The 12,677-nt window shown below is 43.3% G+C and overlaps 1 protein-coding gene across 12 annotated transcripts in view; it reads left to right on the top strand.

The window, feature by feature from the left end:
- Nucleotides 1-12,677, top strand: part of hdac5 (histone deacetylase 5) — a 338,699-nt gene that overhangs the window by 280,552 nt on the left and 45,470 nt on the right. For all 12 annotated transcript variants that reach the window (XM_070864414.1, XM_070864416.1, XM_070864417.1 and 9 more), the window contains 2 exons: nt 2,007-2,127; nt 2,581-2,630. In XM_070864414.1, the coding sequence (XP_070720515.1) occupies nt 2,007-2,127; nt 2,581-2,630 (171 nt within the window). The remainder of the gene's footprint in view (nt 1-2,006; nt 2,128-2,580; nt 2,631-12,677) is intronic.

The following is a 12,677-nucleotide window of genomic DNA, read 5'->3' as shown; positions in this document are numbered from 1 at the left end:
GTTGGAACAATAATGTCCTTTCGCCTCTGGAACCTGGATTCAAGTCAGCTCAAACTATCTTTCAAAGAACATGATTGAAATCTGTTGCGAGAAGTTCAGTTTATTTGCAGTGCATATAAGGCCAGATTACAAGGTTGCCCTACAGACTTGTACAGGTGGAAATATTGCTTAATGAATTCATAGGAATGTATGGGAAATTGAAGAAACATTCTTGTACAGTACGGAATGCGCTTTGTAGTTGGGGTTTAGGCCTCTTGCCATTGTAATATATTAGGACGAGGAAGGGTTTGCTGCCACTGGATGACGTTCCATAAGTTTTATTCCTCAGCACTACAGCCAATTTTAATAAATAATACATACATACAGATGCACGCACAACTAAAAGTTGTTTTCTCTGCCTAGTGAAAAGAAGCATGATATATGACTATACCGGAATGTTTTGCTTGATTTTGGACCACATAGAGTAAATACTATTAGTTCAAAACTTGGGCTCAGTATGGTACAGTCATTCTGCTAGTTTAATTTATTAATCTGCTTCGCATTGCATTTCCTGATCCAACATATATCCTGGTCATTTTTCTTTTTCTTAAATTGTTCTTTCTTGCTCTGAACAAAGTCTCTGGTCCAGATAATAGAGCTGTACATAGATGATACAGGAACATTTTTAATTGTACCTCTGTATGATGTATCTGTACTTACTGGTGTCATAATATCTCCATTATGTATTTTCTTTATGTGCAAACAAAAACTTCAATAAAATACTATTAAAGAAATAAAATTGGGAAGTACAATACATATATAGTTTGTAGAGAGAAACCAAATAGATGTGTAGGTGAAATTGGGAACACATTTTTTAAACATGTAATTTTATGCATACTGTAGATTAATATATGCTAACTGTGTAACCTCAGTAGTTCACCATTTTTTTTTAAAGTTTATTCTACCCTTTTATGGATCATGTGTTGTATTTTGCAGCTATTGCCACTCAGCTGCTATATCCTTTTATGAAAATCATTGTGCTAAACTTTGAAATATCACTAACGTTCTGCTCTCAGCAATTAATCATCTCAAACACAGTTATAACAGTATATTACAGATTCAATTTCCTCACTTGTTAGTTATATATCGTAAAATGCTGTGGAGAGAGTTAAAGGTTGTAATCCTATCTCGAATGGGGGAGGTGTCTTTCTCACTTATTAAACCATTCAATCTGCACTTTCACCATTTATGATGCATCAGCCTTAAATCCATCAACAGAACAGTGTACTGAGCTCTCTTGATTCAAATTATGTTATCACTTTACTTCAAAAATGAATAACATTTGTAGGGGGTTCTCTCAACAGACACACACAGTTGTTTCACCTGTTGCAGGGGAGAAAAGGTGTGGCATTTACAGCTTGCAGGGCTTGCTCATATTTTTAAGTCACTGATTCTGATGTTTAGCCCTCGATGGGAAACATAGGTACGTACAAAAGCCAAATAGTACCTGAAGGTTGAAGGTGCAACACAGATACTGAACTTTTAAAATCAATGTACAAGTTGCTTGCTTAGTTGTTATGGGGGACCTATATGTACCAGCAAGTAATCACCAGAGGTTCTGTATATACCTGCAATTTATACATATTTATGAACATGTCTGAATTCATTATTCTTAGGAAACTGGGTTAGCACAGAGACCTCCTCAGTATATTCATCATCAGTGCTGCTTCCCTGGCAGAAAGTTTCTGATGAGTTCCACCAAAATGATTAACCCTTTGAGTACTGAATATTCAGTGCAGCGTTAAAATCTTCACTCTTTCTGATGTCTGCAAAACTCTTCTTTAAGCAATAAATTTTCAATGGTGAATATTCTAAAAGTCAGGGACAAGTATGAAGATACATTAACCTTAATTTAAAGTATTCATAGAGTAAATTTCTGAAAGCTGTAGTTTTGCTCTCTTTTTATTTTGGTGGAGAAATGCTACTGCAGTCCTCAAAGGGTTAATATTCTGTACTTACTTTTACAGCGAATCCGGGGTAGAAAAGCGACTTTGGACGAAATTCAAACAGTGCATTCAGAACACCACACATTGTTATATGGCACCAGCCCTCTGAACAGACAGAAGCTGGACAGTAAGAAGTTGCTAGGTATGTGGTTGCCACCCCATAATTTATATTTAATCACTAAAAGGCCAAAGGCAAAACAAATTTGCCAGAAACTTTACAGAAAGTGAATCTTGGTTTCACTGGCCATGGCAGAATTTTCTTTGCAGCATAGGAATCTGTTTCCATATTGTTTGCTGGTTTGGAGAAATTATATTCCTATATGATACATTGTGCAGACTGAGAATGCTCAGTTGATTAACGAGCTTGTTAAGTTGCGAGTTATAGGGATGACAAATACTTTGAGCATTTTAATATGAATACTTTAAAATTGCAGTTAAATATACCTAAATAATAGTTGGCTATTTCAACAACTGACAATACCTGGAAAGTAAGTGTTACTGATGGATTTTATACTGCCTTTCCAAGAAATAAAAATGAACTCATGTCAGCTTTTTACCATTGACTGAAGAGTATTCTGTTGACGTGTTTATCTAGGTCCTATTACACAGAAGATGTATGCACTGCTACCCTGTGGTGGACTTGGGGTGAGTACAGCCAAGCACAGCTCCTTCCTTTGTTTTTTTAATTTTTATTTGACATAATTTAAGCAGATAGCCAAATAATGCTATCTCGTGCCTCTTGTGTTCTGTTATTTGTCCTCCATTAGCAACTTTGGCAGCTGCTGGTCAACGATAAAATATTTGGCGTAATGATAATTGATACCTTCCAGAGATACTTTTTGCAGAGTGGTGTGTACAAAGTTAGACTACTAAAATTACAGCGCTTCATTTAACTCTTTCCACGCAACAACTCGGAATGTGGGTTGCATTGCAGAGGAGTCTGCTGCATTTTTATTTCAATACTTTAAATGGCATTCGAGGTTCTCATTAGTGAATGTACTTGGAAGATGTGTGAAAAGCAACATATAAATATGTCAATGATCATTCTTGTTGGGGTGACTTTTTGAAGATTGCAGTAGCATTTCTGTATCATAAACAAAAAGTTATGCAAGATATAGAGTCTGCCAGTTTTATTTTCATGTATAGTTACAAATAGATCAATTTTGTGTTTGTCCTTATTGTGTTTAACATTCAATTCTTTTGAACTCTGCTTATGACTGTAATAAACCAGTTATACTAAACATCTTAGGCCCATGCGCATTGATTTCAACTGCTTGCCAATGTATAATTGCTATGCAAAGATATCTAAATAAAATGTAGAGCTTGTACTCTTTTAGCATCACAGTAGTTGCAATATGACTGCAGCCATTGTGAAGCAAATGTTTCATAAAATACCCAGGAAATTCAGTTGATTGTCTGCAAATTTTATAAACTTTGGGATCACAGCAAGTTTCGAACTGGCAGGGGCAGGGCAAGTGCAAAACACACTCATTTAACGTAGATTTCAGGCCCAGGGTGTTTCAACTCGCAGGCTTTGTAACATTTGATTGGTGGATTTCCCACCTGATTGCACCAAAAACAAGAAGCCTTCCACTTTCATGGCCCGGTGGGCCAGTAGAGGTCTACTTAAAGTGCATTTCCATGTTGTGGAAAATGTAGCACACTTGCAATGATGCCAATGGACTTTGTGTGGGATATATTGTAGGGAGCCTCAACCTATACAGGCACCTGAACCTTTGCTTCAATAGCACAATAATGTGCTCTGTGATGTTCTTGGTAGTGCTATGGCTGAGATTGTATCTGAGCTGTTCGGAAGTGGTGGGGTTGCGAAAGGGGTGTTACCAGCCGTGTGTGTGTAGCAACCATTCTTTTATGTTCCTACAAGAGTGGAATAGTCTTGCAGGATGAAGGCATTATAACAGCCGCCTCTAAAACTGGCACAGACTTACCTGATCCTTCTACAGTGATCACAAACAAGCTGGATATTAATTAGGTGCCCCTTCCTGATAACGAAGCCTTCAGGCTAGTCTTCTAGTACCTTGATTGCTACATGAGTGCAGTCTATGATGCCCTGGGCATGGGGAAGCGCTCTCATTTTGAATGTTGGTGCCCAAAGGTGATGTATTGGTTGGCCCTGGCAAAAAAGACATTAGCGACCTGCTGATGTAGAAGTGCACTTCAGACTGCGAGATGTGGGTAATGTCTCCTAATGTCTGCCTTTGGCAAAAAAAGTTAAAGGTGGTACAGGGTAGTGGGTTTGACAGCCACTGGAAAAGCATGGTCATCAGATCCAGCTGCCAGCAGATCCTGTTGCAGGAGGCTGCACAAATCAGCGACAGCCTGCTTCATGAAGCGCAGGCTCCTCGTGCAGTGTTCCTCAACGATATCCAGGAAAGTGAATTTTGGCCTACAGCACCCCTCTCCCACTTGCCCCCTCACTTCTCAAAGCCCACTTGCTGCTTGTCCAGGTTGCTCAGGCTGCTGCTGCTGCTGTTGCTGTTGCTCCTTTTTGTCCAACTATTCATTTGTTTTTAATTTGTTCCGTGATGTGGGTATCGCTGGCAAGGCCAGTGTCATGTATTCAACTATCATTGTAACCCATGTATAAGCTGACCTAAGTTGTACACCTTGAGAACATTGACCACAAGGGGGTGAACTTGTGGGAGACACTCCTAACCTGGACTTTCAGGCATAAAAGGGGCAGCTCCACCCACCTTCATCACTTAAGGTTTTGGTAATAAAGGTAACTGGTCACAGAGTGGGCCTCAAGTATGGGCCTCGTGTGCATTTGTACTGTATAGTAAGGACATATCATTGGCGACGAGAAAATGGGATTTAAACCACGCGAGCATGGCCACTAGCAGCACAGAAGAGAGGTACTGCGTTGGTGATGATTGGGACGACTTTATTGAGACTACAGCAAAGTTTTGTCACTAAGGAATGGTTGGGACAGGATTCGGCCGACAAACGCAGGGCTCATCTCCTGACTGTTTGTGGATCCAGAACGTACTCCCTGATGAAGGACCTTATAACGCCAGAGAAGCCGGCGGACAAGACGTTCGAAGACCTCAGTAAGTTGATCGGGGAATACCTTAAACTGGTGAGCAGCATGCACACGGCGAGACACCGGTTTTACGCGCACCGGCGGTGAGAAGGGCAAAGCGTTCCAGACTTCGTGGCAGATCTCCGGTGACTGGCGAGCCTATGTAAGTTCCCAGATGCATGCAGAGCGGAGATGCTGCGAGACTTTTTTATTGAGGGCATCGGGCACACTGGTGTTTTCAGGAAACTGATTGAGACCAAAGACTTGACCTTGAAAGCAGCGGCTCTGATAGCCCAGACATTTATCTCGGGAGGAAGAGACCAGAATGATGTATGACAAAAATCTTGGCTCAAATGTGGCAAACGACCAGGGAGTCAACATTGTTAACGTGGCACACAGTTCTCTAGGCAGACAAGGGCAATCAGACATGCCCCAGCAAGTAGTCGAACCCAAAGGGGGAATTCAGCAGAGACAATGGCTAGCTGAACTGTGATTCATGTCATCGCAATGGACAATGCGGCCAGTAATGGGGCCATCAACACCTGTTAATGGTGCGATTAAGGACAGTTACAGAGACAGTCAGAGACGATAGACTGATAATGGACCTTTTGTTTCCAACAATGGGGCCTCCAGCTCATGCTGGAGGTGTGGAGGCAAACACACAGCCAGTGCTTGCAGGTATCAGCAATACACGTGCAGTAACTGCAACGTCAGCGGTCACTTGGCGCATATGTGCAGGAAGCCTGCAGCCAGATTGATGTACGAGGAGGACGGGCCCGATGTAAGCCCTACGGGGCCAAATGAATACTGGGGGAAATCGCTGGAAGCGAGTTCATGTGGAGCACATATACAGTTCATATACCAGGACGCCACCGATAATGATGAAAGTGCTCCTCAATGGCATCCCAGTATTAATGGAGCTAGACACTGGGGCCAGCCAGTCCCTGCTGAGTATCAAACAGTTCAAAAGGTTTTGGGTATCCAAGGCCAGGAGGCCAAAATTATTGCCGATTGACACACAGCTACAGACATATACAAAGATCACCATTCCAGTGCTAGGCAGCGCCACAGCAGTTGTGACCCACAAAGATTCGGAGAACAGGTTGCCACTCTAGATTGTCCCGGGGGACGGTCCCGCACTGCTGGGGAGGAGTTGGCTTGCTGTCATGAACTGGAAATAGGGCAATGTCAATGCAATTTCTTCTGTGGAGCGAGTATTGTGCTCTCAGGTCCTGGGCAAATTTGACTCATTATTTCAACCCGGCATCGGCACTTTCATGGGGGCCAAGGTAGTGATTCACATAAACCTGGACGCCAGGCCAGTACACCACAAGATCAGAGCGGTGCCGTACGTGATGCGGGAAAAGATAGAATGCGAATTGGACCGTCTGCTGAGGGAAGGCATCATCTCGCCAGTCGAATTCAGTGACTGGGCGAGCCCAATCGTGCCAGTGCTCAAGGCGAATGGGTCGGTCAGGATATGTGGCGATTACAAGGCCACCATCAATCGGGTGTCACTCCAAGGTCAGTAACCGCTACCGAGAGCGGAGGACCTCTTTGCGACGCAATCCGGTGGCAAACTTTTTTCAAAATTGGACCTGACCTCAGCTTACATGACCCAGGAGCTGACGAGTGAGTCGAAGAAGCTGACCACCATCACGACACACAAGGGGTTGTTTGAGTACAACAGATGTCCGCTCGGGATTCGTTCGGCTGCCGCGATCTTTCAGCGAAATATGGAAAGCCTCCTCAAGTCGATTCCAAGGACGGTGGTTTTTCAAGATGACATCCTCATCATGGGTCGCAATACTGAAGAACACCTCCACAACCTGGAGGATGTGCTACGCAGACTGGATCGGGTAGGGCTGCGACTGAAAAAGGCGAAGTGCGTCGTCTTAGCTCCAGAGGTAGAATTCTTGGGGAGGAGGGTAGCAGCAGACGGGATCAGACCTACTGCGTCCAAAACTGATGCAATCCAGAGAGCACCCAGACCCCGTAACGCGACGGAGCTGCATTCGTTCGTGGGGCTCCTGAACTATTTTGGTAACTTTCTTCCCAAATTGAGCACGCTGTTAGAGCCGCTACACGTGCTCCTACGCAAATTGGATCTGGGGGGGACAGCCAGGAAAGGGCTTTTGATCGAGCACGCAATTTGTTATGCTCCAAGAAACTGTTAATGTTATATGACCCGTGTAAGAAACTTGTTTTAACATGCGATGCGTCGTCCTATGGGGTCGGGTGTGTGTTGCAGCATGTGAATGCCAATGGTCAGTTACAGCAGGTAGCTTATGCCTCCAGAAGTCTGTCCCAGGCAAAACGGGGCTACGGGATGGTAGAAAAGGAAGTGCGAGCATGTGATTATGCAGTAAAAAAAAATGCACCAGTACCTGTTTGGCAGGAAATTTGAGCTGTGGAGACAGATCACAAACCCCTAACGTCCCTTTTGGCTGACAACAAGGCCATAAATGCGAATGCATCAGCCTGCATACAGAGATTGGCATTTACGTTAGCCACTTATGACTACACAATTCGGCACACTGAAAACTGCGCCTATGCACTCAGCAGGCTCCCACTAGCCACCACTGAGTGGGAAACTGAGCATGATGCTGAGATGGTTATAGCTGTTGAAGCTTTCGAAAGCGAAGGCTCACCTATGACAGCCCGTCAGATTAAAGTCTGTACAAATAAAGACCAGCTACTGTCTTTAGGTTAGAAATGTGTCCTGAATGGGGATAGGGCAGCCACGTACGGGGCAGGCCCTGAGGAATTTAAACCGTTTCATAGGCACAAGGATGAACTCTCGATTCAGGCCGATTGCCTACTGTGGGGAAACCGAGTAGTCATGCCCCAGATGGGCAGAGAGATGTTTATCAGAGAACTTCACAATGAGCACCCGGGCATTGTCATGATGAAGGCAATTGCCAGGTCACACGTTTGGTGGCCAGGGATAGATGCAGACCTGGAACTTTGTGTTTGCAGGTGCAACACGTGTGCTCAGCTGGGCAACGCACCCAGGGAAGCCGCCCTTAGCCCCTGGTCCTGGCCCGCCAAGCCATGGTCACGCATCCATGTGGACTACGCAGGTTCTTTCATGGGAAAAATGTTTTTGGTTGTCGTAGACGCCTACTCCAAATGGATTGAGTGTGCCATTTTAAATTCAAGCACATCCTCTGCCACGGTAGAAAGTCTACGGGCAATGTTCGCCGCCCATGGTCTACCAGATGTCTTGGTCAGCGACAATGGCCCGTGCTTCACAAGCACTGAATTCCAGAACTTCATGGCAGGCAATGGAATCAACCATGTCAGAACGGCACCGTTCAAGCCAGCCTCAAATGGCCAGGCGGAACGAGCAGTGCAGATAATCAAACAGGGGATGCTCAGAATCCAAGGGGGTTCCCTACAAAGACGCTTATCATGCCTCCTGTTGGCCAATAGATCCCAACCACACTCGCTCACAGGGGTTCCACCCGCAGAGCTGCTAATGAAAAGGACGCTCAAAAACAGGTTATCCCTTATACACCCTACTATGAAAGAAATCGTTGAGAGCAGGCATCAGTCACAATGTGACTACCATGACAGGAATGCGAGGGCGCGATGTATTGATGTCAATGACCCTGTTTTTGTCCTTAATTATGCTGCAGGGCCCAAATGGCTTGCAGGCACTGTAATTGCCAAAGAGTGGAATGGGGTTTTGGGTAGTTAAACTTACCAATGGATAAATCTGCCGCAAACACGTGGATCAAACTAAAAGGAGGTTCAGCAAACCCATAGAAGAAGCAGAGGAAGAACACGACGTGGAGTTTACTCCACCACAGGAGACCGTACACCGGTACCAAGTGGAGGAGAGCCCAGTCACTGTGGGCAGTCCGGACAGGCCTGAGGCACCGCAAACAGCAGACACTCAGGCCAGCACCCAACAACCGGAGCCCCAACTCCGGCGCTCTACAAGGGAGCGTAAACCACCAGAGAGACTTAACCTGTGATCCCAATAAGACTTTGGGGAGGAGGTGATATCATGTATTCAACTATCATTGTAACCCATGTATAAGCTGACCTAAGTTGTCCCCCTTGAGAACATTAGAACATTGACCACAAGGGGATGAACTTGTGGGAGACACTCCTAACCTGGACTTTCAGGTATAAAAAGGGAAGCTCCACCCACCTTCATCACTTGAGGTCTTGGTAATAAAGGTAACTGGTCACAGAGTGGCCTTGTCTGAAGTATGGACCTCGTGTGCATTTATACTGTATAGTAAAGACATATCAGCCAGCATTATTGCCCATCCCTAATTACCCTTGTGAAGGTGGTGAGCTGCTGCCTTGAATCTCTGCAGTCCTTGTTGGAGGGAGTTCCAGGATTCTGATCCAGCAACGATATTATATTTCCAAGTCAGGATGATGTGTAACTTGGAGGGGAACTTGCTGGTGATGGTGCTCCCATGCACCTGCAGCCCTTGTCCTTCTCGGTGATAGAGGTCATGGGTTTGGGAGGTGCTGCCAAAGAAGCTTGGTAAGTTGCTGCAATGCATAGATGATGCACATTGCAGCCAAGATGTGCCGGTGGTGGAGGGAGTGAATGTTGAAGGCGGTGGATGGGGTGCCAATCAAGTGAGCTGCTTTATCCTCGATGGTGTCGATCTTCTTGAGTGTTGTTGGAGCTGCACTCATCCAGGCAAGTGGATAAGATTCCATCGCAATCCTAACTTGTGCCTTGTCAATGGTGGAAAGGTTTTGGGGAGTCAGGAGGTGAGACAGTCGCCACAGAATACTCAGCCTCTGACCTGCTCTTGTTGCCACGGTATTTATGTGACTGGTCCAATTAAGTTTCTGGTCAATGGTGACCCTCAGGAATTTGATCGTGGGGGATTTGGCGATGGTAATGTCGTTGAATATCATGGGGAGGTGGTGGGACTCCAAAGCAATGAAGCAAAATGAAACCCATGATGAGCTGAAAGCTGAATTAAGATGAAAAAGGCAAATAAACAACAAAGATGCAATCTGCAAGGTGAAAAATATATGAAAAATCCAGTAAATACAATAGTACACAGATCCCTATGATCTGAGTAGCTCCAGCTGAGTGCCCTTTCAGTAATGCCTGCAGTGAGTCAGTTTGTGAAGCCAGTCCTGCAAGGTTTTACTCATGGGTAAAACCTTACCCAGTTAAAATTGAGCCTGGGTCCTAATGACATCACAGGATTGTCATGCATTCCTGAGGTACCTGTCTACTTCCAATAGCGCCGCGACTGAAGTTAAAATGGTGGCCAGTGGGAACGGGGCCGTAAATTAAATCAATCTTGTAATTTTTCCCCTTTTTTAATGTTATCAGTGAGCCAACTGACCCATCAGCTTGTAAACATTGACATTTAATGAGCATTTGGATGACACTGAGCACACTGTTTAGTATATATGTAAACTTGGAAGCGCTCCAGTTTGCACAGCCAGAGAACCGTGCAGAGCTCGGAGTATAAGGTCAGGGCTGTGAGCCATGCATCACTCTCAGCAGGTAGTGTTGTCAAACCATACCTATAGTATAAATACAACCGTATAATGCTTTGGCAGGACCAGGATGAAACTTTCGAACAATGGAAGTAACATCGGAAAATGTCAGACAGGAAAAGACCAGCTGGTCCATTTAACCTTTCCAATCCGTTGTGATGCCTTAGCATCATGTCAAGGAACTCCTTACCCCCTAGGTACTATGAAGTCTCCTGGAAGATGTAGAAAAAACAGATCAAAAAGCCAATTAGGGAGAGTGAGAAATCTGGTAAATTCTTCTCCAATCCCTCTACGAATTCAGGAGACCAAATTGAACATAACTTTGGTACCTACTCCCTGTATGATGCAATCTCTGCTCCAGCCATAATCGCAGTTTGTTCGATTGAGGAGTTGTGTACATTCAAAAAAGCAATTGTCTTAGGAAACCTTTTTTTGTGTGTGGGAAAGCTCATGATGGGGATATAAATCCATATCATGAACTTTCCCCCCACACATGTAAAATAGTTTCCTAAGACAATTGTTTTTTTTTATACAATTCCTCATTATAACAAATTGCTGTTATGGCCAGGTGCTTGTTGTGGCTCAAGAACATCGCTCTCGCAATATTTATTTTTAGATTGCTTTGTCGATCTCCCTGTGAACCATCAGCAATGGGGAAGCACAAGGGGGCTGTGACATTTTAGCCAGTGTGCATGCTCACAATATTGACTTCAAGACAGCATTATGAAGATAATAAGTTTGTGCATGACATCATGATAAGGTCACAACGTCACCACAGAATCGCACTGCTGCTGTGACAACACATTTGCTACCCTGTTGCAACAGGCAGCAAGCAGCCAGCAAGTGAAAAAGTTAGTCTCCCATGTTGTTTATCTTTTTTTTTAAATCGTAGCCGGTCTGTCTTGATGTGGCCACAGACTGTGGGAACCAACGGCCAAATAACATAAAAACATTTAAGTGATGTCAAGGGATGCAACTGAAATATATTATTATGTGAGACTAGCTGCTACTTGAATGTATTCCAGGGTCCTGCTGGATAGGTAATATTCAGCAGGCCCACTATCACTTTGTTGGTATAATTCCATCGTACAAACTTGAGTCCTAATATTTTATATTGTATCACCTCAATGAGATGGATTTATTTTTAATTGCATGAAAAATGTTTTACCCTGCCAACCAAAGAATTTGATTTTATGCCTACAGTTTAGATTTTAGCCCTTCAGTTATTATATTCAAATGTGTAATGTGGCCTGCAGCCCTTTCCCAGCTACCATCACAGCAAATCATTTATTTTTAGGAATGTGGGCCAAAGTTCAGCTTTGTTTTTGTTTGTATTTTTTTCTGCATTTTAGAGCTTAACAAAACTATAGACTCAAGTTCTCTATTCTGCAAGAATCTAAAATACTTTGCTAAAGTGGATTTAATGCTATAATATTGACATTTTTATCCTCCCTCCGTGTCTTCTTGCTTTCTTTCATCCGCCTTCCTCTCCCAAGCTCTTCTCATAACAGCAACTAACAGCAGAATAAAAAGGCAATTAAAAATCAGACCTAAAGTCTCCCCTCAACAAATAGCAACTGTTTATTTTTACCAATTGTTTAAATGTAATAAACTACAAGTTATGTTTCACAAATAGTACATACTTAAATTTCACAAGTAAATAAGACTGGTAAGTATCTTGTCCACATCTAAACTCAATTGTTTTCAGTTAACACCAAGCAAGAAAATAACAACTGTACCATTTTTACTAAATCTTAAAAAGCCTTAGTTTAAAATAGAATTTTTTAAAACTACCCTTGTTCAACATGAAAATCTATTCAACAGTAATTAAAATAATCTTCTAAAAATCGAGTTAACTTTTACATAAAGTAGACAGCGATTTTTATTTACCAGTTAGTATGGTTTTCATCAACTACCAAAAGCAAAGCTCTCACAATTGTGTTTCTTTTATTTTTCTTTAATCAGAACTATCTTCGGTTTCTCGTTACCCAGGCAGAAATTGGTTACGGACTAGTGATCAGCAGCTCTGTCACTGTGAAGCTGATTGATGTCACACCTCAGCATATGCCAAATTATCAGATTTTAAAGCTGTTGCAACATTAAGAAAAGCTGCATTTCTATTTTAATGATTTACTCTTTAAAATATGTACATT

Source organism: Pristiophorus japonicus, chromosome 21, assembly GCF_044704955.1.
Source record: "Pristiophorus japonicus isolate sPriJap1 chromosome 21, sPriJap1.hap1, whole genome shotgun sequence".
In the NCBI taxonomy this organism is placed as follows: domain Eukaryota; kingdom Metazoa; phylum Chordata; class Chondrichthyes; family Pristiophoridae; genus Pristiophorus; species Pristiophorus japonicus.
The sequence above is the reverse complement of the archived record's forward strand: the minus strand, read 5'-3'. Positions and strand labels throughout refer to the sequence as shown.